Raw genomic sequence first — 25009 nt, 5'->3', positions numbered from 1 at the left:
ATATTTTTCTCTTTATTCTATTAAGCAAAACTTTCAAAGGGCCATTACTGCAGTTAAAATAGTGAGAGCAAACGTTCCTTCCTTTATGGTCATTTGCACATAAAGCTTCTTCATCTGTGAAAGTTCGAAGCAAATCAGGCTGATAGTGTGGGAGGAGTTGAATACAAAATATTTCGGGACGTACAAACGGACATACGAACAGCAGCAACGCTATATGACCCCACATAAATGTGGGGGCATACAAAGAACAAAATGATTTATTGATGTAATAAATCGATAATATTCTAAAGATCATGTGCCAAATACTCTAAAATTTTATTAAACTAAAACTCTACAATACAGTGTATGTACCAGGTACCCTTTGCCTTGAAGTAACCAGTTGTCAAAAACCTTAAAACTAAACCGTATATTTTAAAAACCTAATCACGGTACTGTTTAAACACATTGACTGAACATGAGTGTACATATTATCGTTTAACGATCTTAAGATAGCCAATTAAAGAGATAGTAAGAGTTTTTTCAACCCTCTTTTCAATGTTTAACATTAAATACAGGTTCTACATACAGGATACAACCTGTTTTATGTACACGAACGAGGTTTTAGAAGTTTTGATACAAGCCTCATAACCTTTGAATAGAAAGGTACGTTTTTAACTTTAAAATGAAATCAAATGTAGGTATATATCTCTATGCTAAATAAAGGTACAAGCGTGGTACTTTCGAATACACTGGCCTTTTTATGCCACTATACAGTTGTGAAAAGCACATCATTATGTGGCTATTATAGTTTCTTCGCACTAGATGCGAAAGGTTTACCACTACGTTATCCTGGCGGTCCTCGTGTATGTATATGGAAGCGTCCTGGTGCCTGCAGAGAGATTTAAATTTGTCTTACGTACGACTTACTATCTCCTACGTAGGAGTTAGTATCTCCTACGTAGGACATAGTATCTCCTACGTAGGACTTAGTATCTCCTACGTAGTACTTAGTATCTCCTACGTAGGACTTAGTATCTCCTACGTAGTACTTCGTACCTCCTACGTAGTACTTAATATCTCCTACGTAGGACATAGTATCTCCTACGTAGGAGATATTAAGTACTTCGTAGGAGTTAGTATCTCCTACGTAGGACATATTATCTCCAACGTAGGACTTAGTATCTCCTACGTAGGACATAGTATCTCCTACTTAGGAGATATTAAGTACTACGTAGGAGTTAGTATCTCCTACGTAGGACTTAGTATCTCCTACGTAGGACATAGTATCTCCTACGTAGGAGTTAGTATCTCCTACGTAGGACATAATATCTCCTACGTAGGACTTAGTAACTCATACGTAAGGGTTCCTATTCTGCGGCGCTGCAACGTTATGTGGTCCTACTTGCATTTCCGGTACATGTGTTAATTGCTGGTTGACTTTTTAATTGCATGCTGATAAAAGGCATTTATTGCAATATTTAATTTATTTTCTAAACTATTTATATTCTTGTATTTTATGTGTTGTCTCGAGAATGGGACTTAAATAAATAACTTTTCATTGAATTCAGTGAAATTATCTTCTAACCAATAACAAAGAATGAATTTATATAGACCTGATTGCATGACACGAGTATCCATGTTCTATAAGATTTAGTAAGTTTCAACTAGTCAATTATTCTTTTATCTGGTCACTCTGATCAAACAAAATTGTAAAGGTTATTTCGCATGAAATTAGCTCTTATATTAAAAAAAAGCCTCTACTGTGAAGAGCGATAAAGGGGAATAAATCATGTTTACCAAGTTACTCGTCCTTAATTTCTTCTCTCTAGGCATACACAAAGGATAACCAGATTTAATGACTGAAAACTACAAATTCGACGTGATATTCGTTGATAAAAGATTTTATGGCAAAAAATGCTTCACTTTATTTGAATACTCTTCTATTCTTCCTCTTTTTCACAACATATACAATATATAGAAGATACACACACCATGTTAAAGGAAGCAAAACCGTCGGACCACAAGTTGATTTGACATTAGTTTTTCGGAACACTATTATTGAATGTATTCTAGGGAATAGATCACAAAATTCAGTAGGAAAAATATATAAAAATGAGCTAAATATAGTACTGTAATTAAGAGAAAATATACAGTAATTAAGACTCTTAGAGAGAGAGAGAGAGAGAGAGAGAGAGAGAGAGAGAGAGTAAATAGTTTGGAATTAGTTTTTTATTGTAAACATTTTATGTTCGATGTCAAAGTAATTTAATGAAGTTATTGAGATTTAATTGTTTAACAAATTGAAATGCAAACATTTGGATGTGAAATAGTTTAACTGTTATTATTGTGTTAACTGTGTAATTTAGGACACTATCTAGTGCATTATTTTAGACTTACCAGGTATTTTCACCCATGAGATTAATTCTGCACTATGGAGGTCCCCATAAAGACTTGAAAAACTACCCGATGTACGTATATATATTTTATATTCGATGTCAAAGTAAACCCATTTATTTTTTCAAGACAAAGTAAAATTTCACGGTATTTCATACCAGATGGAAAATGTGTTTTTATAAAGTCATCCATGCCGTGTACACACGAGTATATTGTTCCACTACGCATGCTTGATAGTCTTTTAGACAGTGACATACGTACGATTTATTAACTCCTACGTAGGAGATACTAAGTACTACGTAGAAGATACTAAGTCCTACGTAGGAGATACTATGTCCTACGTAGGAGATACTAAGTCCTATGTAGGAGATACTAAATCCTACGTAGGAGATAGTAAGTCCTACGTAGGAGATACTAAGTACTACGTAGGAGATACTATGTCCTACATAGGAGTTACTAACTCTTACGTAGGAGATACTAAGTACTACGTAGGAGATAGTAAGTACTACGTAGGAGATACGAAGTCCTACGTAGGAGATAGTAAGTCCTACGTAGGAGATACTAAGTACTACGTAGGAGGTACTAAGTACTACGTAGGAGATAGTAAGTCCTACGTAGGAGGTACTAAGTACTACGTAGGAGGTACTAAGTCCTACGTAGGAGATAGTAAGTCCTACATAGGAGGTACTAAGTCCTACGTAGGAGATAGTAAGTCCTACGTAGGAGGTACTAAGTCCTACGTAGGAGATAGTAAGTCCTACGTAGGAGGTACTAAGTACTACGTAGGAGATAGTAAGTCCTACGTAGGAGATAGTAAGTACCACGTAGGAGATACTAAGTACTACGTAGGAGATAGTAAGTACTACGTAGGAGATACTATGTCCTACATAGGAGTTACTAACTCTTACGTAGGAGATACTAAGTACTACGTAGGAGATACTAAGTACTACGTAGGAGATACTATGTCCTACATAGGAGTTACTAACTCTTACGTAGGAGATACTAAGTCCTACGTAGGAGGTACTAAGTACTACGTAGGAGGTACTAAGTCCTACGTAGGAGATACTAAGTCCTACGTAGGAGATACTAAGTACTACGTAGGAGGTACTAAGTCCTACGTAGGAGATACTAAGTACTAAGTAGGAGATACTAAGTACTAAGTAGGAGATACTAAGTACTACGTAGGAGATACTAAGTACTACGTAGGAGATACTAAGTACTACGTAGGAGATACTAAGTACTAAGTAGGAGATACTAAGTACTACGTAGGAGGTACTAAGTACTACGTAGGAGCTACTAAGTCCTACGTAGGAGATACTAAGTACTAAGTAGGAGCTACTAAGTCCTACGTAGGAGATACTAAGTACTAAGTAGGAGATACTAAGTCCTACGTAGGAGATACTAAGTACTAAGTAGGAGATACTAAGTACTAAGTAGGAGATACTAAGTACTACGTAGGAGATACTAAGTACTACGTAGGAGATACTAACTCCTACTTAGGAGAAAGTAAGTCGTACGTAAGACAAATTTAAATCTCTCTGCTGGCACCAGGACGCTTCCATATATGTATAATACAATAAGCTATGTTTGATTTGAAGAGCAACAAGAATACACCAACTGCAATTAACATATTTAATCATAAGCAGGTGTTATAAAATAATGCCTAACAAAAGACAAAGCGCATGTTGGAAGGCTACATTGAGAAATGTTCACACATAAAACTAGTCCATTTATTCAAAGTAACATACAAAACTAAAACCTGCAAGATAGAAGCATTTTAAATCACTTATCAAACTGACGCGAACAAACATAAATTAACTAAAATATATAAATCATCAACCTTAGAACATAATCTTTCATATATGTGTAATTAACAACAATGGTAATGGTAAGTGTACACCAAAGGTAACTTTAACAAAATAGTTTCTATATAAATTTCGGAAAACTTTTACTGAGCTTGTATCACTTTAAACAACTCTTGAAACAAACAATAATGGATGAAACTTTAATATACCAATGTTAACTTATAGACAGTAGAACTATAACATGTGTAGAAGTATAAAAACATATTGTATATCTTTACGCTGAATAATTCATATTCATACTTCCAAAGGGTCGTAACTAAGTACTTGCGTTTAATGTAGTTTTCTACTCGATCACCTGATGTATAGATGTGTGATACGTAATCAAAACCTTTGAAACTTTTTAAACAAAGAACATAGTGTCAAAACACACGCATTACTATAATTTAGTCATATAATGCAACATTGGGCTGCAACTTCTATTTGACACATACATTTTAATAACACGTACTAAATAAATCAACAATATCACAAATAACACAATCGGGTATCTTTGCTGTTTAAAGGATTTTCTGATAAACTGAACAGTTTTATTCAACAACATTGACATATATAATGTAGCTATCTTGCACTCGCAAATCTTTTCGCCGTCCAAGAAAGTACTTCAAATAAGAAGTCTTGCAATCATTGCGAAATGACATCAAAGTAGCAGTTTTTAACTGGTTTTCAAACAATATTCTACTGAAGACACTTGACAACAGTATCATTTAGTGCTTTCTTCTGTGTTGCCGAAAGCACGTCATACGTGCTGAAAAATCGACCACGATCACGAAGACCAGACAGCTCCGGCTGGGCAGACACGCAGTGGATCTTATGATTGTAAAGCTGGTCGCCTAGATTCCTCGATCCTGGGTCACGTGTGTACAATATTATCATTTTAGCTGCAAAAAAAAGATTTGACATTAGCTATATTTTCTTCATCAATTATGTTAGAGAGAAAATACTGAATAACATGTTACCTTCTTGTTTACTCATTGTACAGAAATATTGTACTAAAACACTTATTGCATTGTTATTAAACAGTACTTTGGTATAAAAAAAGGGACTGTACCTCCATATCGCTGTATCGCTTCGTATGTACATCTCTTCAAGTCACCAAGTCCTAGTCCTGGTTCTTCAATTATCACGTGCCTTAAAACGAAAATAAAGTTGTGTTTTATGTTTTTAGATTTTATGAAAATGATAAAACGTTTAAATTTCACAGGCGTAAGATTACACATTAGTACCGAATTAAGTTCTCTAATAATATTTCGAACGGAGACGTTACTAAGACACTTCTAAAATATTGCAAAAATTAGCGTAATCATTTATTCACTAAACTGTAATATGTATTAAAATCTAAGTAAATAGTTAGTACCTTTCAGAAAACTCTGTACACATAATATAGAACTTGCATTTTGGCATGTTAAGCAAGTGTTCATGTCGCCGAACAACAAAGTACTTTGTCTGGATGTTGCCAACAGTTAGAAAGGCAGAGCTGACAAGCGCCTCATGTGCGGGTTGCCTGGCCTCATCAAAGCTTACAATACAGATTGAGTTACTGAGAGGAACTCGGCGTGGTATACGCTGCAATACATCCTTGGCATTCTACAGGGTAGAAAAATAAAAAATACGGTTAATAATCATGTAATTGCAAAAGCAGAAAAAGATAAATGTCGACAGATTTTTTTCAAAAGTAACTGAAAACAATTTCTCAGTCATAAAAGCGACGGTGTTTAACTGTAACAGTGAGCACAATGCCCAACTTTATAGTGCTACTTCACTGGAATATCATGCCGTATGATACCCCACCATGTCATATGATACAGGCACCAGGCTTACCAGTCCTAGCACTATCCTCTTAATGCTGAGTACCAAGCGAGAAAGCTACTAGTACCACTTTTCACGTCTTTGGTATGACGCGGCATAGGTGCGAACCCACGGCCTCCCGCACTCGAAGCGGACGCTCAATCACTAGGTAGAGATAGTACCTAATTTTTTCAAAACACAGGTATGAAGTTAAAAAGCTTTGAAATGCAGGCAAATGTCCATATATTTCTATAAAATAGATATATTTACAATATTTTAACCAGAAGTGTATAGTTATGAGCATTTAATATTTTCATATAAATGAAAATCTTGTGATCAAGGAATTTTAACTCTTCGCGGACATGTAGAGCAGAAGCAACAAGGGACATAATACATGGGTTATTTTCTAGTGTATTTAATTTTACATTCAAAAGTGATCTGGATTGCTAAATAATGACCCACTATACTGTTCGCTAAAATATAGAACATCTGGAACAGTCTGCATGCTGTAACTGAATGCAAAAATTCAAGCTCTGACCGGGACACTCTACCACTTCGCTATAACAGCAGTATCTATAGCTAGGCAGTGTAAGTGCACCGGTAACATTACGTGAACTAACACTATTTTGTGACAATAACATGTTCGGAGTACTCCAGATTATCGGTGTATTGATTTTGTCAGCTAAAGGCAATTTTTGCGTAAAGAAAAACATTTTTATTGGTCAAATCTGCCTAAATTTCTCTGACGTGTTTTTAGAGTATGAACCTACTAACTGGCAGTACCAGTGAAAAATAACTTTCTCCGAATCTTTTATTCTTTTTAGCAGTAGGCGAACTTCAAAGACAGCGAGCTTTGTCAAACTTTAAGCAATAATTTTACAAATTTCGAGAGCATTTCAACTGACAGGAAATTACAGTTACAAACTATATACTTTTCTGCATCACACAAAGTCGTTAGCATTCCCTGTCAATTATGACTAAGATCGACTGTCATTCATTCATTCCAATGATTCATAGATACAGAGTCCACTGTATAATACCCATTACATTTACAAAAATCAAAGTACGCGAAGAACTCTTGTACGGTCTCTAAACTAGGCTACCAAGGCATTGCAGAAAATGTCTTTTATTAAATCGTCATGGAGAACATTCGCCTATCTCGAGGATCGAACTCACGACCCAGCAATCCATAAATCTGCGCTCTCCCTATTGAGCTAAGCGGGCGGGCTCAATGATTCAAAAAAACTTTTATCAAACCAAAACCGCTAAATAACTTTAAGACAAGAAAAATGCACAGAACTGATATCTCGTTTATTGTTTCACAAAGGCCTATTTATCATATTAATCACACAATTGCGTTGCAACATCAGTGTAGTCCTTTGGGATTATGGAGTCCATTCAATAGATGTGTAATAGAGTTCTGCTTAAGCCGGTTCTAGGGGGCGTGAGAGGTGTTGCACATTTCATTACCTCTCATGAACAGACTCAATCAAACCGAGTTTGCTATTATTCTTCTTGGCTGCATTCTGTGCTTCAAGAGGATCTTTCTACAGACTTTATAAATAATTGTGTACACTATGCATTTACTTCAAAAGTCTTTGCTTTCTCCAGATATATTTAGCCGGCTGTAATGCATTTTAGTCTAAAACTGTTTACCATCAAACTATTTAACCAAGGACGACATTCAAAATAAGTCTTTTCTCTCAACTTTTGTTTATTTCAAAACTGAATAAAATAAACAGCTCGAAGAACTAAAAATGACCCCCTCCCCCACCACCCCATCCTAATGCATTCAGTAACTGCACAAGTAACAGATATTATCTGGTCACTGTGCACTGGACGTTTGACGTATTGACCTCAAATCAATAATTATGGGTCATTTACCAATCGTAAGTGACCTCCGTATCAAATGTGATCTTAGATCAAAGTATTATCCAGTTACTTGGCCAAAAAAGTTCTACTGTTCTGGGTCGATGTGACCTTGACCTTTGACCTACAGATCTTAAAATCAATAGGGTCATCGGCTGTTTATAAACAACTTCCCGATTAAGTTTCGTGATCCTAGGACCAAGCGTTCGGAAACGATTTAACTGTTCCGGGTCACTGTGACCTTGTCCTTTAACCTACTGATCTCAAAATCAATAGGGGTCATCCGCTGGTCTGACATGATCAACCTCCCTGTAAAATTTCGTAATCATAGGCCCAAGCATTCTCAAGTTTTCGTTCGGAAACGGTTTAAATGTTCCGGGTCACTATGACTTTGACCTTTGACCTACTGATACCAAAATCAATAGGGGTCATCTACTGGTCATGATCAACCTCCCATTTAAGTTTTAGAGATCCTAGGCCCAAGCGTTCTTGAGTTATCATCCGGAAACCGATTGGTCTACCGACCGGCCGACAGATATCTGCAAAACAATATACCCCTCCTTCTTCGAAGGGGGCATAATGACAGATATTCATTAAATTACAAACCTAACGTAAAGTTTCATTTAATATGTCATCAATAAGCAATAAGCTCCTGTTAATTTTGATCGCATGTGAAATAGGGACTGTAGTTTTATCACAACAATATGCTGTTGTCAGAACTTGTGTCTTTTGATATTCAGTGGAAATAGGCAAGTACTATATGTTTATAGTGGGTCCCGAATGCTTTTTCATAAATCTTAATTAAAAGTGCATCGTAAAAGTGTATATTTGTCGAATCGGATTTCCAAACTTACATCAAACAGTGATGATACGGAAATAATGAGTTAAATTATGATAAATTTTCAAAAGTTTTTCCATGAAATGTGCACAAAGGTGTAAAGTTCTAAATGACATCTTCATGGAAATTTGGTGAGTGCTCCAAATAAGGAATATGTAAAGGATATACAAATGTAACTAATTTTTATGACAGAAGATGAAACTAGTTTATCGATGTTTTCTTCTTGTTTTAGTTTTCGTTTGTTTGTTGTTGTTTTCTTAGGTTTAGTACCGTTCCACAACTGCATTTCAGTTATGTAACGGTGGAAAGTTATCAATGTTCTGGATTCTGTATCAGTACTAAACTCTTCTCCGCAAGTAACAGCCAACTTCTCCATTTGCATCACAGGTGGAAGAATAATGCTGTCAAACACGGAGGACTGTAACTTTGACTAGGGATCAAACAGATAACCAAACTACCCAAATACAAACGCTCTCCATATTGAAGTAAGCGTGCGGTCACCTAATTGTATGATATTTCAATAATAACTTTATTGTGGTCTGGTCACAATTTAAATGTGGCAAAGTGCGTGCGTAAACCATTACTGAAAGGCACTTGTATACAATAACTTCGTAGCACAACAGCAACTCTAATAAACGTTATCAATATCGAAATACCACGCATTACCACACAGATGTGTTTGTAATTAAGTAAAAAAAAAAGGTATTACCATATCCCTGTGTTCTCCAGGACCACCGGCATGTAGACTATTCTGCACTTTGTATATCCATAACGCAAGCATAAATACGAAGATGATCAACACCATAAATGCCATTGTGAGAGCCTCTTAAAAATGAAAAAGGTTCATTAGCAATAATTTAAAAAAAATCATTTGAGACAAAATCACTAGTAAAAGCTCCTTTATGGAAACAATTTAATTATGAAATGACACAGTTAGCGTTATGACTTTTAAATGCATCATATGCCACATCTAGACATAACTATATGAAAACAGAACAAAATTAAACTCTTGATAATATAGCGGTCTTGGGTCAATTTATTTAAAGGAAAAAAGATGTACTTCTCTCATTTTGAAAAAAAGCCAGAAATATGTTCTGTAAGATTCGAAAAATAATCTTTTTGTTTGTTACCAGACGTACAATTAAGTAAATTGGGATAAATATTCTACTCTTGTTGAGGATTATGTTCTATATCATACTGATAAAATATCTTAATTTTTACCTTTGTTGAATGTATTCGGGATTATTCTGTTTACATCACCTTGTAATCCTCCTAAAAGTTCATCAGCTTTCTGTTTGGCTTCTTCAATTCCCTTTACTTGGTCTTTAACCTTCGTGAGCATTGATTTCAAGTCATGCTCAACAGTTAATCTTAAATTGGTTAATAATGTATTTAACTCTTGAATTTTATCATTTGTTCCATGTTCAAATTTTTCAAATGTCGTTTTGTATTCTGACAAAGTCCTGTTGAACTCATCTGTGAAATCAGTTAATTTTTCCAATCTAGCACTTAATTCCTCTTGTACGTCTTCGACTCTTGTCGTAAATTTATCTTTTATTTTATCTAATTTCTCTTCAAAATTTCTTCTGGCATCTTCAAGTTCTTTTTCGTCAGCTTTTGTAGAAATATCACGGCTTACTTCTTCCATTCTATTAGATATACGTTTAAACTCAGTGTTATCCTTCTGGGATAACGTGACCTTGTACTCTTCCAACTTCTTTGAAAATGTAGTTTTATCAGTTTGCTGTTGCCACTCGACGGTTTCAACAGCTTTATTGATACCATCCAGTCGTTGAACTAAATCATACACCTCTTTAACTTGGTATGGCTTGCCACTTGTGGTACCGCCAAGTATACCAGTGTAAGTAATCAAAATATTAAGCACAACACTGCATACTATCACAAAAGCCGGTGACCTGTACCAAAGACAAATGAGCATTTTGAGTGTGCCTATAAGCTAGCTTACTTTATTTACAAATGGTAATGTACACATGCGAAATGTCAGTAGTCAAATTACTATCCAGAATACATTATTTAATACTGTGCGGATTTATATACTAGAAAAGCACTAATGATTTAAAATACTATGCTTCAAATGCAAAAGAAAAAATACAATTTTATGATCAAAGCCACATCATCAAACAAAGTGTTTATCATACTTATGGAATGATTTAAGAAAATAAGACTAAAGAATCTGACATTGTAACTGTAACATTTGTTTCTTTCACGCCCAATGTTTGGGCAGCACACTTATCCCTCTAATATCATTACTTTAGAATGGATAAACACTGACCGTGCTCTTAGAATCAACCAGTACTGACCAAGGATTCAGTATTCATCAGAAGTACCATGAATTTTATGGTAGAAGGAAAGTAAAATAAATACTCAGCTTTTGAAATATTTTATAATTACAATTTTAAAAACTGGGGATGGGGAGAGGGGGGGGGGGTGTGACCAGGGCGGTGGGGGTGACCGTGTGTGGGTAAAGAACTTCACATGTTGATAATAAATGTTCATGGAAAAAAATGAAAGAAGTTTAATGAAATTCTACCAATTGGTTAGTTTGCTATGTACAAATATGTGGATTTTTATATACAATTAAGGGGCAATAACTCTGAAGTTACTAAAGAGTCAATTTAAGTTTCATAGTTCTAGGTCAAATATGTCACAAGTTATGAAGCAGAAATTGCCATATTTATAATACCCTATATAGTTAACACTAGAAACTACTAAGGGCCATAACTCTGGTGTTACTTGGGTAATCTGACTGAAATTTGACGGGCCGCATTTCCCTATAGTGGTGAACATGTATATGAAGTTTTATCTAAATATTCCAAACCACTTCCTAGATATGGCTCCGGACGGACGGAAAGACGGACAACGCCAAAACTATATCACTCCGCCTTCGGCGGAGGATAAAAATGAAATATTTTCTAAAAATCAGTGTTTACATGTTATCACACGGTTATTTGGATTAATTGATAGCATTTTGCTTTGAACTTACTTCATCCATGTGGCTGGAGTATCTGAAAAATAATTATGTCTAATTTTATATAAATGTTACGAACTGCATTCACGTCTGTGCAATACTGCACACAACATCGGATTTATGAAACAAAATGGGCACATACGTATCCCACCTGAGTAATTACGAGAAAACAAGGCCAATACGCGATTCAAGCATTTTGACTAGTTAAACTGAGGAGGAAAACAAGCATGTGAATAATAAAACTGATGATTAATCAATTTCCTATTGGCTTTATCAATTGGCTACACAACGTCGATGTCTGAACGAGCGGACCGGACTTTTAGCCTTACACTAGACGGATACCGTCCTCGACACGCTTCTAATATCACTTAAAGCAAATAAAATGATATCATAGTAATGTTTACAATTATATACAATTACCTTCCACTGTGACAGTACAACTGGAGTTGATATCCCTGTTATCATTACATTCACATCTGTATTCTCCAGCATCACCTTTACTTATATTATTTATCTTCAGACTATGTTGCTTATTCTGACTGGAAATGGTGATTCTACCATCATTCTTAATTTCTACGTTGTCTTTAAACCATTTGACAGGAATTTTAGTCATGCTAAGCTCGCAATGTACGGTTAATGTATCTTTTTCCTTCAGAGTAAGATCACCGAGACGTTCAGTAAACGTCGGTAGCTCTGAAAAGATATTTATCAAATATGGATTTATGAAGTGATTTATATTTTATATTTGATAAATGAATATATAGGTATAACTATAGAACGTTTGTGCTTTTTATACACATTCAGACAGAGACAGCTTTAATGATAACTGAAGCCCTTAAATGTCATGGTTCTAGAACATCTGGAAGATCTAGATAATTTAAAGGTTGTATTTAAACAGACAACGTTATGAAAGGGATAACTCCATTACTAGAGATTGTTTTTGAAACAAGATGACCCTGGTAGCCCGCCTGACCTGACTGTTTGATGTTTAAGATAGGTATGACAAACTAAATCGTGAATGGTAACAACTTTGTTTAATATAAACTAATTGCAGATTAAAATTTGCATCTACAGTAACTGTTGTTGGTTGCATCTAACATCTACAAACATAAAAAAGTAATCTTCATAATATTTTAGTTGTTAAATTGGTTGGAAAATAAGAGAAAATTCTTCATCATATTAAAAGGAACACAACAGGCCCAAATGGGCCAAAGTCGCTCACCTGAAGAGGACCTTGCACATCTGACCTTGCTCCTAACTAGGTTTGGTGAAAATGCTTTAAGCAGTTCATTAACAAAAAAGTTTTTAAAGGTTTTTCCTATAGTTTGCTGTGACGCTATGGTGTCAATTAAAATGGACTAAGCAGAACCATTACAATGACACTACAGACCAGGTTTGATGAAGATCCATCAAGCGGTTCATGAGAAGAAGTCCTTTAAAGCCTTTTCTATATTAGCTCTAGCGGCCCGGCCACTAAAAGAGGCCTAGTGCCCCAATTTGAACAAATTTGCGAGAGGACCTTACAATGATCCCAAAGGAAAAGTCTGATGAAGAACCAGCGGGCGGTTCCTCAGAAGAAGACCTTTAAAGGATTTTTTAAATTTTCAACTCTAGCGACTTCTAAAAGTGCCGAACACCAACATGAACAAATTTGGGAGAGGGCCTTACAATGATCCTCAAAACCAAGTTTGATGAAGATCAATCAAGCCATTCATGAGAAGAAGTCATTTAAAGTAATTTCTACTTTTAGCTCTAGTGGCCGCTAAAAGGAGCTAAGCGTCCCCATTTTAACAAAATTTGTAGGGGACATACGATTATGAAAATTTGAGTTCAAACATCTTTTTTATCCAATCATAAGGGAAGGATTTTCAAAAAAGTAACCAACTTTGAACTTAGTTTCATATTATTTCAAAACTGAAAAAATCATGAAGTGGTACAAAAGTAATGAGAATTCATAGTTCCGCCTGCTATGGTTCTCTCACATTCAAGGAGGCGGAGAAACTGTCAAAATACAGGAACTGCACACAACAAATAATGTGTCTATATAATGAACGGACCAAGTTTAGCTAAGAAAGATATAAATAACAAAGTGTATTTTTCTTCTTTTTAATGCAAGCTGTACTTTCTTAGTTAAAGTTTTACATTTCTGCACCTTTCACTCTTTGTATTATTTCCACGATGTTAATACATCATTGACCGGGACAACAATTTTGAGAAGTACGCTAAAGTCATTTGCTTTATTGTTGCTGTTTATATCCAAATCGTCCTACTTCCATCATTTTCATGTTTATTAAATTTAACAGTTGCGATACTGAAAGTTGATCAAAATACTGAAGAAGGGCATCCACCGCCAATTTGCTCTGTAATGACTTTGTAGCACCGGTGATACATGTACACACGGATAACACGAGTGCAGATAATACTAGCCAATGAAATTAAAGGTGTGGTTTAGTTTACATTAGACGGAGATGTTGCTGATTGAACCTGTCAGTGTAACGAAAAGGGGTTACAGATCACTAACTGATATGCTAATGAAAGTATTTCAATTTTTAGCTTTAGTGGCCTGCCCCCACTTGTACAAATTTGGGGCTAAGGTGAACAATTTGACTAAACTTGATAGAGGTCCATGCCAGCATGCTACTGACAAAGTATTGTGTAATTCTGACCATGAGTTGCAGAGGAGATGGTCAAGAAAAATCGTTGACGCAGGACACAAGGCGATGGACGACGGACCATCCCCCTAAATGTGTTAATACTCACAGTAATGTTTACAATCATATACAATTACCTTCCACTGTGACAGTACATCTTGAGTTGATATCCCTGTTATCTTTACAATCACATCTGTATTCTCCAGCATCACCTTTACCTATATTTTTTATCTTCAGACTATGTTGCTTATTCTGACTGGAAATGGTTATTCTACCACCATTCTTAATTTCTACGTTGTCTTTAAACCATTTGACAGGAATTTTAGTCATGCTAAGCTCGCAATGTACGGTTAATGTATCTTTTTCCTTCAGAGTAAGATCACCGAGACGTTCAGTAAACGTCGGTAGCTCTGAAAAGATATTTATCAAATATGTATTTATAAAGTGATTTATATTTTATATTTGATAAATGAATATATAGGTATAACTATAGAACGTTTGTGCTTTTTATAAGTTATTGTACATGTTCAGATGATAATTGAAACCCTAGAATGTCATGGTTCTAGGACATCCAGAATATCTACATGATTTAAACAGACAGCGTTTTACAAGAAGAAACGGAAGGCATCATTTCGTTACTAGAGATCGCTTTTGAAACAAGATGACCCTGGTAGCCCTAAGTCGCTCACCTGACCTTGATTGTTTGATGTTAAATATAGGTATAACACACTAAATAATGAACGGTAACAACTGTGTTTGATATAAACTTATGGTCCCTACAAGAGGCAAAGTGCCACTGTGTTAAGAAATTTGGGAGAGGATCTTATAATGATGCTGCTGGCCAAATTTTATGAAGATCCACCAAGACGTTCAAGAGCAGAAATCATTTAAATGTTTTTTTGTTGTTATTTTTGACACGAACGACACGTAAATTGTGTTAAGAACCCCATTTGAACAAATGGTGGAAAGGACCTTATAATTAAGAAATAATAAGTTCCCAAGTGTGGTTTATCGTAGAATAACCCGTGTTTTGAGTTCTTATGCGTAAGAATATATCACGAAGGCCGTAGGCCTGAGTGATATATTGTTTCGCATAAGAACGAAAAACTAGGGTTATTCTACGATAAATCACACTTGGGAACTTGTTATTTCGATTCTAACACGACATACTAGTATCAACAGTGTTAGAAAAAATGGTAACTACTTTTTACGACCGTGCTACGCACCTGGATCGGATGACGTCATTGCACGCGAGTGGTTTATTGCAGAATAACCCGAGATAGATTTTGCTCTACATGTATGTAGGTTATTCGCTGGTCGTGTTAGAATAATGCAATATACCAAATCTAATGAACATCACTCTAGTGGTTCATGAAAAGAGGTGTTTAAATATATTTCTTTTTAGGCTCTAGCGGCCCTTTAAAAGAACCGACCGCCCTAAGTTAAACAAATTTGGGACATAATCTAACAAAGAAAAATGAAGTATTGTTTGAGTCCATTTGGACAAATTTGGAGAGGGCGTTATAGTGATCCTACAAATCAAGTATGACGAAGATCCATAAAGCGGTTATAATGAGAGGACGTTGTTTAAATGTATTTCTATTTTTAGCTCAAGGGCACCTCAAGAGGGCCGCCTCCATTTGAATAAATTTGGGAGAGGACCTGGCAATGATTAAGGTGAGCAAAAAGTGTGTCTCCCGATTCCGCCTACTTTAAACGGTAAGACCAATGGACAAGCACTCTCTGCATATAAAAGAAAAACATGTGTTGGAAGAATCACAAACATATATGTATATCAGTGCAATATTTGTGATACAAGATAATTTGTTTTGGGAAAAAGAGAAATCATTAAAACTAAAATAATTATTGTATGCAACCATAGCTAATTAATAAAAGCTAATAAAGTGGACCATGTTGACACTTCATCGCTCACTTAGTACCATTGCCAAGTTCACAAACAACACGAATTCAAACAGCAAGTTTGGTATATGAAGAAATACACTGTATATAAATATTAATAAATCAAAGAGGACATAACGCAGCAATTAACAGTCTGGTCCACCAGCACTGTGACCTGACACTGATTTTACAAGTATATACATTTTATATAAGTACTATTGGATCCGTTCAGATATGAAGATGTCGGAGTGTACCCCAAAGTGAAGTATGATATTTCTGAAGTTTCAAGAGGACATTACTCTCACCCTTCTAATCTGCCTTTACCCATAAAGGACATTGAAAGAGATCTTCCTAATAAACACATTCTGTGGAACTCGATAAGGGTCATTTCAAAAATAAAGACGCTCAAGCGTAAATATAGTGAAATATGGCATTTCTGATAAATCAAGGAAACATAACTTTGGACGTACTTCTCCAAGCTAGCCCACTTGTAATGTTAAACAGCATTATATAAACATTTCTGTGTAAATATGAATAGTGCTGGTGGAGAAACGATGTTGCTAGAGTGTAGCATACTGTATTTTAAAGGCTTATAACTTCACCAAAAAAACAGTCAACCAAATATACCCATAAAATATGCGCAACTACACCTGATACTGGTTAGTACCATAAACTTTAATTCAAAGGCAGTAAGTAGTATTGAATAGCTATATCGTGCACCAGTATTGAGTATGCCGTGGAAAGAATTTCTAGCATTTTTAGCTTTCAATTCAGTTCATTTGTCTACATTGAGAAAAACTAATAAAATAAATTTTTTCGGACGAACCTTATCAAAAAGTGACATTTAGGGACCATAACTCCGCAAAATATCGGTCAACCGGAACATGCCGACAATATGTGAAACCAGTCTTGGCGGTCGTGTTGTTTGACAAATCGGAATAATTTGAATGCTGTTGGAAGAGGGTCACACAAGGACAATTTCTGTGAAATTAATTTAAAATCGGGCAAGCAGTTTCATTTAAAGTTTCCACTATACATATATAAGTAAAGGTGACCACGCCCTCTGGCGGTTATGCTTTTTGACGAATCAAAATAATTTGAATAATCTTGGTAGAGAGTCACACAAGGACCATTTCTGTGAAATAATTCTAAAATCGGGCAAGCAGTTTCATACAAGAATTTTTTTTAAGTTTCCGCTATATACATATTGGGAAAAGTGACCACGCCCTCTGGTGGCCATGTTTTTTGACGACTCGGAATAATCTGAACAATCTTGGTAGAGTGTCACACAATGACCATTTGTGTTAAATTATTTCAAAATCAGGCCAGCCCTTTCATACAAGATGATTTTTCAAAATCGAACTAGCGGTTTAGGAGGAGATGCCCTTTGAAGATTTTTCTATTTTTAGCTCTGGCGGCCCCAGTGAGCAAACAAGCAGAACGGTTTGAACAGTTTTAAAAAGGACCACCCAAGGAATACCCACGCCAAATTTCACCAACTTCCACTACACAGTTTTAGAGATGTCGTTTGAAGAGAAGCGTGGGCGGACGACGGACGGACGCCAGACGGCGAGTGATCACAATAGCTCACCGCGAGAACTTTGTGCTCAGATAAACCCAAAACAGGACTTCGTCTATGACTGACATTTGCTGTATAACATCTATGTCTGGAAACACGGACATTTCGCTAGGGACCAGACAGGTACCGTGTCTGGCCCATTCTGCAAAAGGTGTTACTTCTTATGTAATGTTTACAATTATATACAGTTACCTTCCACTTTGACAGTACAACTTGAGATGATATCCTTGTAATCTTTACATTCACATTTGTATTCTCCAGCATCATCTTTACTTATATCTTTTATCTTCAGACTATGTTGCTTATTTTCATTTGAAATGGTGATTCTATCGCCTTTCTCAATTTCTTTCTCGTCTTTAAACCAGGTTACAGAAATTGTAGGTCTGTTAAGCACGCAATCTAGGGTTAATATTTCTTTTTCTTTAGCTTTGACATCATGAAGATGTTTAGTAAATTTCGGACGCTCTGAAAAGATATTTGTCAAATATGTATTTATGAGACTTTAGTACTAACTAGGCATGTCCAGATATGATATCTTAACGGGAATTAAAACATTAACAGGTCAAGGTTGCAGAACATAAAGAACAACTAGTTGTGTTAAAACTGTAAATCTAGAGACACTCAAAAGAAGAATGAAGCATTGTTTCATTTGGACAAATTTGGAGAGGGCGTTATAGTGATCCTACAAACCAAGTATGACGAAGATCCATAAAGCGGTTAATGAGAGGACGTTGTTTAAATGTATTTCTTTTTTTAACTCAAGGGCTCCTCAAAAGGGCCGAAGGCCTCCATTTGAATAAATTTGGGAGAGGACCTGGCAATAATTAAAGGTGAGCAAAAATTGTGTCTCCCGATACCGCCTACTTTAAACGGTAAGACCAAAGGACAAGCACTCTCTGGATATAAAGAAAAACATGTGTTGGAAGAATCACAAACATATATGTATATCAGTGCAATATTTGTGATACAAGATAATTTGTTTTGGAAAAAAGAGAAATCATTAAAACTAAAATAATTATTGTACGCAACCACAGCTAATTAACAAAAGCTAAAAAAGTAGACCATGTTGACACTTCATCGCTCACCTGAGTACCATTGCCAAGTTCACAAACAACACGAATTCAAACATGAAGAAATACAAGAGTTACACTTGATGCTATCAACTAGTTTTATAACCCCGAAGACACATGTGAAGTTTCATTTCAATATCTGCATTAGTTTTGGTGATAGTAACATGCATGTAAAACTTTAACCAGAATTTTCTAAGTCCAAAAGGGTGCATAATTTGGCCAAAATACATGTCAGAGTTACGGGACTTGAACCAGTGAGGTTGGTAACTGACCTAGAAAAAGAAAAAATAAGTTTCAAAGCTATATGCCTTTAATTGATAGCCATATGTACTTGCATGCAAAACTTTAAACAACGTGTGACGCCGACGCCGACGCCGACGCCGACGCCAGGGTGATACTGGCTAGTACCATAAAGTTTAATTCAAAAGCAGTAAGTAGTATTGGATAGCAATATCGTGTACCAGTATTGAGCATGCCGTGAAAAGAATTTCTAGCATTTTTTAGCTTTCAATTCAGTTCATCTGTCTACATTGAGAAAAACTAATAAAATAGATTTTCCGGATGAACTTTATCAAAAAGTGACGTTTAAGGGCCATAACTCCGCCAAGTATCAGTCGACAATATGTGAAACCAGTCTTAACTTCTTCCTTATCTTTAAACCAGGTTAAGGAAATTGTAGGTCTGCTAAGCTCGCAATTTAGAGTTAATGTTTCTTTTTCTTCCACTTTGACGTTATTAAGAGCTGTAGTAAATATCGGACGCTCTGAAAAGATATTTGTCAAATATGTGATTATATTCTGAAACGTCAGTCAAAAGTGGGCATGTCCAGATATAATCTTAACGACAATTAAAAATTAACAGGTCCAGGTTGCGGAACATTTAGAACAACTATCTTTGTTCGAGCTGCCAAATGCATGATTTTACAAAGCAACAACAAAAAGATCATGTCCTAAAATAATTGATAATTAGTTCACCAAGACATACTGAGAAATGTCATTTTTAATTTACGCATTTACATATTGTGTAACAGCTAACCAATAAAAAATGGTAAACTTACTAGAACGACCTCAAAATCTTTAAATATAAAACCTATAATTTTGACTAGGACTACACCTTCCAATCCGCCCATCAACGTTTCAGTAAGGAGAGAACGTTTGCCATATCTTAAAATTAATATTAAAGACGACCAGTTTTGTATGCAATAAACGAATTCCTGAAATATCTGATATAACACAATGTCAGTGAAACACGAAGACATATACGAGTTTCCCGTGAGACATACCTTCCACTTTAATGTAACAACTTGTTCTTTCATCACCATAACAGTATGAGTAGGAGCCTTCATCTTCCTTTGTTAAGCTTTTAATTCTCAGCTGAGGTGCTGGCATGTCAGATATGACCTCTATTCTATTACCAGATTTCAGTTTACCTGAATCTTTCATCCATTTGACTGGAATTACTGGTTTTACAACACATAATGTAAAAGACATCTTTGCAGAATTTTTCTTTTCTTTTGGAAAATCTGAAATCGAACTCAATAAGTTACACAACATAAATTGACTAAATCGTCACCAGAATTTGCTATAATGCTTATAATCAATTCAAATTGCAAATGACTTAAAAATTATGTTCAGTATATTGTTCTGCAAAGTTTGCTGTAAATAAGTAAAAAACAAATATCTTTGCAATGTCTTATTGTTGTTCAAATTCCGTCACAGACGAAGACAATCTGAACAGATGGCAAGTAGAAATTTCAAAATAACAAAACGCATGAATATGGTCTTGCAGATGGTTGTGGTAAATACGTTTCCAAAGTCAAAATAAAGACAGAAAATGAGCAGCAATAGTTATTAGTATGAACTATGATCCGCATGATAAAGAGGTTTTTGAGTTTGCGACCACATGTGACTTGATAGATAAATCTCACACCAATATATTGTGATTTTTTTAAACAAAGTTTAAAATCGAGAGAAGGATAACAAAAGGTATTGCCCAGACAGAGGTGCAGTTTCTATGTCATTTTGAAACCTTTTGATGTCGACCTGGAAGACAGCATCACGAATTCTGCGCAATGCGCATCACAATGCTAATGATTCTACTTACTTCATAGCATTGTTAACATATTTATCCCAAGGCGAGAAAGTGTATTATCTTAAGACCTTCTTGACCCGCCCTTATTTTACATGGAAGTAGTTCATCGCATTTTGTGTTGCGGACACCGTAATGTGTTACATATACTGACAAAAAATTCAAAATTATATCGGGATAAATTTAACAACGACGTTTCGACTTCTCCTGACATTGAAATTGAAAGTAGGATGGCAGATTAATGCAATTCACTCCTTAATGTTCTCAATAAGTTTCAGTTAAGTTTAAATAAAACCAGAATAGCGGCAATAAAGTCATGGTTCGGAACAGAAGGTGTCTGGACGGAGACGGACATACGGGCAGTTTTGTTTCTATAGCGCTTCCACCGAAAAAACCCAGACGTCATTCGTTTGAGTGGCTTTCTCAAGACATTTAGTTGAATAATATGTATGGTATTTCTTTAGGGCAATAATGTTCCGCCACTTTGCCCTGTCGACTGGTAAGGGCAACAGTGTGTTACTGCGATGTGAAGCGGCGAGGATACGATGTATAATATGATATACATCGCACTATCGTACTTTAGTAATATCGCCCCTAGTTCGAAGGGACAAAAGTGAGCTGCGAAACGCGAAAAGACGATGCAAAGGTACCATATTAAAAGCCATTATGTACATTCGTAATTTCATCCTTCAGTATAAGGGACGATAGAGAGCTAATACGATGCAAAAGTGCGATATTGATATTGCACTTTCAGATCGTAGTTTTGTGTGTTCGCATCGTATTTTTGCAACATCGCATAATTTCTTCGCGTTTCCGCATTGTCACCCTGACCAATCTACAGGGAGACGGGGCCAATCAACGATGGCACTTACGGAACGCTATATATAATAAGGCGATGCAAAAAGATGGCTTACTTCCCACAATTGTGAACGTTGTTTGAATTCCGTTGTAAACACATCTGTATTCACCAACATCCTCTTTTGTGATTTCCTTTATAACCAGTTTGTATTCTTTAGATGCATAACTGACCCTTCTGTTCTCTTTTACTTGTCGGTCATATTTATACAAAACTGCCAGACCGTCTTCCATTTCGTATTGGCAATTTAAAGTTAGGTCCTGGCTTTCCCTCACTGTCTTGTCTTCGAGTTCTTTTATACGTCTGACACCCGACACTGAAAAAAAACAAGAGCTCGTCGAACACAAAATGCCCACCCCCACCCCACCACCCCTTGATGCATTCAGTAATTGCACAAGGAACAGAAATTATATGCTCGCTGTAAACAAAAGTTCTACCATTCTGGTTTAATCTGACTTTGACATTTAACCTATTAACCTAACAAGATATTACAGAGTGAGCTTGGCGCCATTCACTGAGCCATTTTTGAATGTTCCAAATTTCAAGACTAGCTCAAGGTCAAAATCAAGGTCAAATTTCATTTCGGTTCAAAACAATGTGTATGTGGTCCAAATTTGAAAGCTGTGGCTTGAGAAATGTGAAAGCAGGTCACTAGATCAATTTCAAGGTCAAAGTTCATTTCGATAGACAGAACTATGCAGGTGCTTCAGATTTGGAGGCTGTAGCTTGAGAAATGTAAAAGTAAGTATTAGGTAAAAATCAATGTCAAATTTCAATTCAGAACACAAAAATATGCATGCGGTCCAAATTTGAAGCCTGTAGCTTCAGAAATGTGAAAGTAGGTCACCAGGTCAATCTCAAGATTAAAGTTCATTTCGGTACACAAAACTATGCATGTGGTTCAAATTTGAAGGCTGTAGCTTGAGAAATGTGAAAGTAGGTCACTAGGTCAAAATCAAGGTCAAATTTTATTTTGGAACAAAAAACTATGCAAGTGGTCCAAATTTGAAGCCTGTACCTTCAGAAATGTGAAAGTAGGTCACTAGGTCAATATCAAGATCAAAGTTCATTTCAGTACACAAAACTATGCATGTGGTTCAAATTTGAAGGCTGTAGCTTGAGAAATGTGAAAGTAGGTCACTAGGTCAAAATCAAGGTCAAATTTTATTTTGGAACAAAGAACTATGCATGTGGTCCAAATTTGAAGCCTGTACCTTCAAAAATGTGAAAGTAGGTCACTAGGTCAATAACAAGGTCAAAGTTTTTTTCGGTACACAACCTATGCATGTGGTCCAAATTTGAAGGCTGTAGCTACAGAAATGTGAAAGTAGGTCACTAGGTCAAGATCAAGACCAACTCATGTCAAGGTTCATCTTGCCACTCAAAGCTTTACATGTGGTCCAAATTTAATGATGTAAGTTATGGACATGAAGATTCTAAGTTTTTCCCTATACAAGTCTGTATGAACCATATGACCCCTGGGGTGGGGCCATATTTGACCCTAGAGGGATAATTTGAACAAACTTGGTAGAGAACCACTAGATGATGCTACATTACAAAATATCAAAGCCATAGTCTTTGTGGTTTGGACAAGGTTTTCAAAGTTTTTCCCTATATAAGTCTATGTAAACCATGTGACCCCCAGGGCGGAGCCATATTTGATCCTAGGGGAATAATTTGAACAATCTTAGTAGAGGACCACTAGATGATGTCATATACAAAATATCAAAGCCCTAGGCCCTGTGGTTTTGGACAAGAGGTTTTTCAAAGTTTTTTCCTATATAAGTCTATATAAACTATGTGACCTCCGGGGCGGGGCCATATTTGACCCCAGGGAAATAATCTGAACAATCTTGGTAGAGGACCACTGGATTTTGCTACATACCAAATATCAAAGCCCTAGGCCCTATTCTTTTGGACAAGAAAATCAGAAACCGTTTAACTGTTCCTGGTCAATGTGACCTTGACCTTTGCCCTAATGACCTCAAAATCAATAGGGGTCATCTGCTGGTCATGGCCAACCTAATATCAATTTTCCTGATACTAGGCCCAAGCATTCTTGAGTTATTGCCCGGAAACCATTTTACTGTTCAGGGTCACTGTGACCTTGACCTTTAACATACTGACCTCAAAATCATTAGGGGTCATCTGCTGGTCATGACCAACCTCCCTATCAACTTTTGTGACCCTAGGCCTAAGCCTTCTTGAGTTATCATCCGGAAACCGTTTTACTGTTCAGGGTCACTATGACCTTGACCTTTAACATACTGACCTCAAAATCAATAGGGGTCATCTGCTGGTCATGACCAACCTCCCTATCAACTTTCATGATCCTAGGCCCAAGAGTTCTTGAGTTATCATCCGGAAACGGATTGGTCTACATTCCGACCGACCGACCGACAGACATCTGCAAAACAATATACCCCTCCTTCTTCGAAGGGGGGCATAAAAAAAATATATATATATATCCAAAAAACTGTTATTACTTTTTTCAAGGTAAGTCAGATATATAATTAGGCCACAAATATATAGAATAGATTCTATTACTTTTAGCCAAAGACTGCGAAACTCATCAGCCTGTAATGCGCAAGCATTTTTCAACATACAGGTGAAATAAACTAGTTTAAGGTATACCCACTTATTTTTGAAAATAATGGTATCACATAAACAAGAGGGTAATCGACCCAAAAGTGCTCACATGTGTACAAGGCTTCAAGTGTGTCTGCATAACGTAATGGTACAAGTACAGAGTATGTTTTTTCTATGTTATCATACGCCATGTCACATATATTTTTGAACCTAGGGCAATAATCTGAACAATTACGACAGACAGTATAACTCTGATATTATAACCACAATATTAAGGCTCTAACTATAATTGATTCAAAGAAAGAGATTTCCGAAGTTTCTTATACATAAGCCTATTATACGTACATGTCACACACAGGGGCTTTGCCATTTTTGACCTTAGGGCAATAATTTGGACAATTACTGTAGAGAGTTACACCCTTATATCACAAGCCAAATATCAAAGCCCAAGAGAAAAAAGATTTTTTAAGTCTGACAGCTGAAAACTTATTTTAATAAAAAAGATCCATATCTGCAATGAATTGGAAGCTTTGAACACAGATCATTTGTGTAAAGTGT

General features: G+C 36.0%; 1 protein-coding gene across 4 annotated transcripts in view; it reads right to left on the bottom strand.

Moving 5' to 3' along the window:
- Window positions 1-3991: 3991 nt before the first annotated feature.
- LOC123560124 (obscurin-like) overlaps window positions 3992-25009 on the bottom strand; it is a 39489-nt gene continuing 18471 nt past the window's right edge. For 2 of the 4 annotated variants that reach the window (XM_053516582.1, XM_053516583.1), the window contains 11 exons: window positions 21921-22178; window positions 20201-20440; window positions 18041-18313; window positions 14508-14780; window positions 12140-12412; window positions 11735-11756; window positions 9952-10646; window positions 9440-9555; window positions 5593-5822; window positions 5287-5366; window positions 3992-5116 (listed from right to left, as the gene is read on the bottom strand). In XM_053516582.1, coding sequence (XP_053372557.1) covers window positions 4914-5116; window positions 5287-5366; window positions 5593-5822; window positions 9440-9555; window positions 9952-10646; window positions 11735-11756; window positions 12140-12412; window positions 14508-14780; window positions 18041-18313; window positions 20201-20440; window positions 21921-22178 — 2663 coding nt within the window. In that variant the 3' untranslated portion in view covers window positions 3992-4913. The remainder of the gene's footprint in view (window positions 5117-5286; window positions 5367-5592; window positions 5823-9439; window positions 9556-9951; window positions 10647-11734; window positions 11757-12139; window positions 12413-14507; window positions 14781-18040; window positions 18314-20200; window positions 20441-21920; window positions 22179-25009) is intronic. The other 2 variants (XM_053516584.1, XM_053516585.1) reach the window with 2 other exon arrangements.

Source organism: Mercenaria mercenaria, chromosome 10 (assembly GCF_021730395.1).
Source record: "Mercenaria mercenaria strain notata chromosome 10, MADL_Memer_1, whole genome shotgun sequence".
In the NCBI taxonomy this organism is placed as follows: Eukaryota; Metazoa; Mollusca; class Bivalvia; order Venerida; family Veneridae; genus Mercenaria; species Mercenaria mercenaria.
Note: the sequence above shows the minus strand (reverse complement) of the source record. Positions and strands in the feature narration are given on the sequence as shown.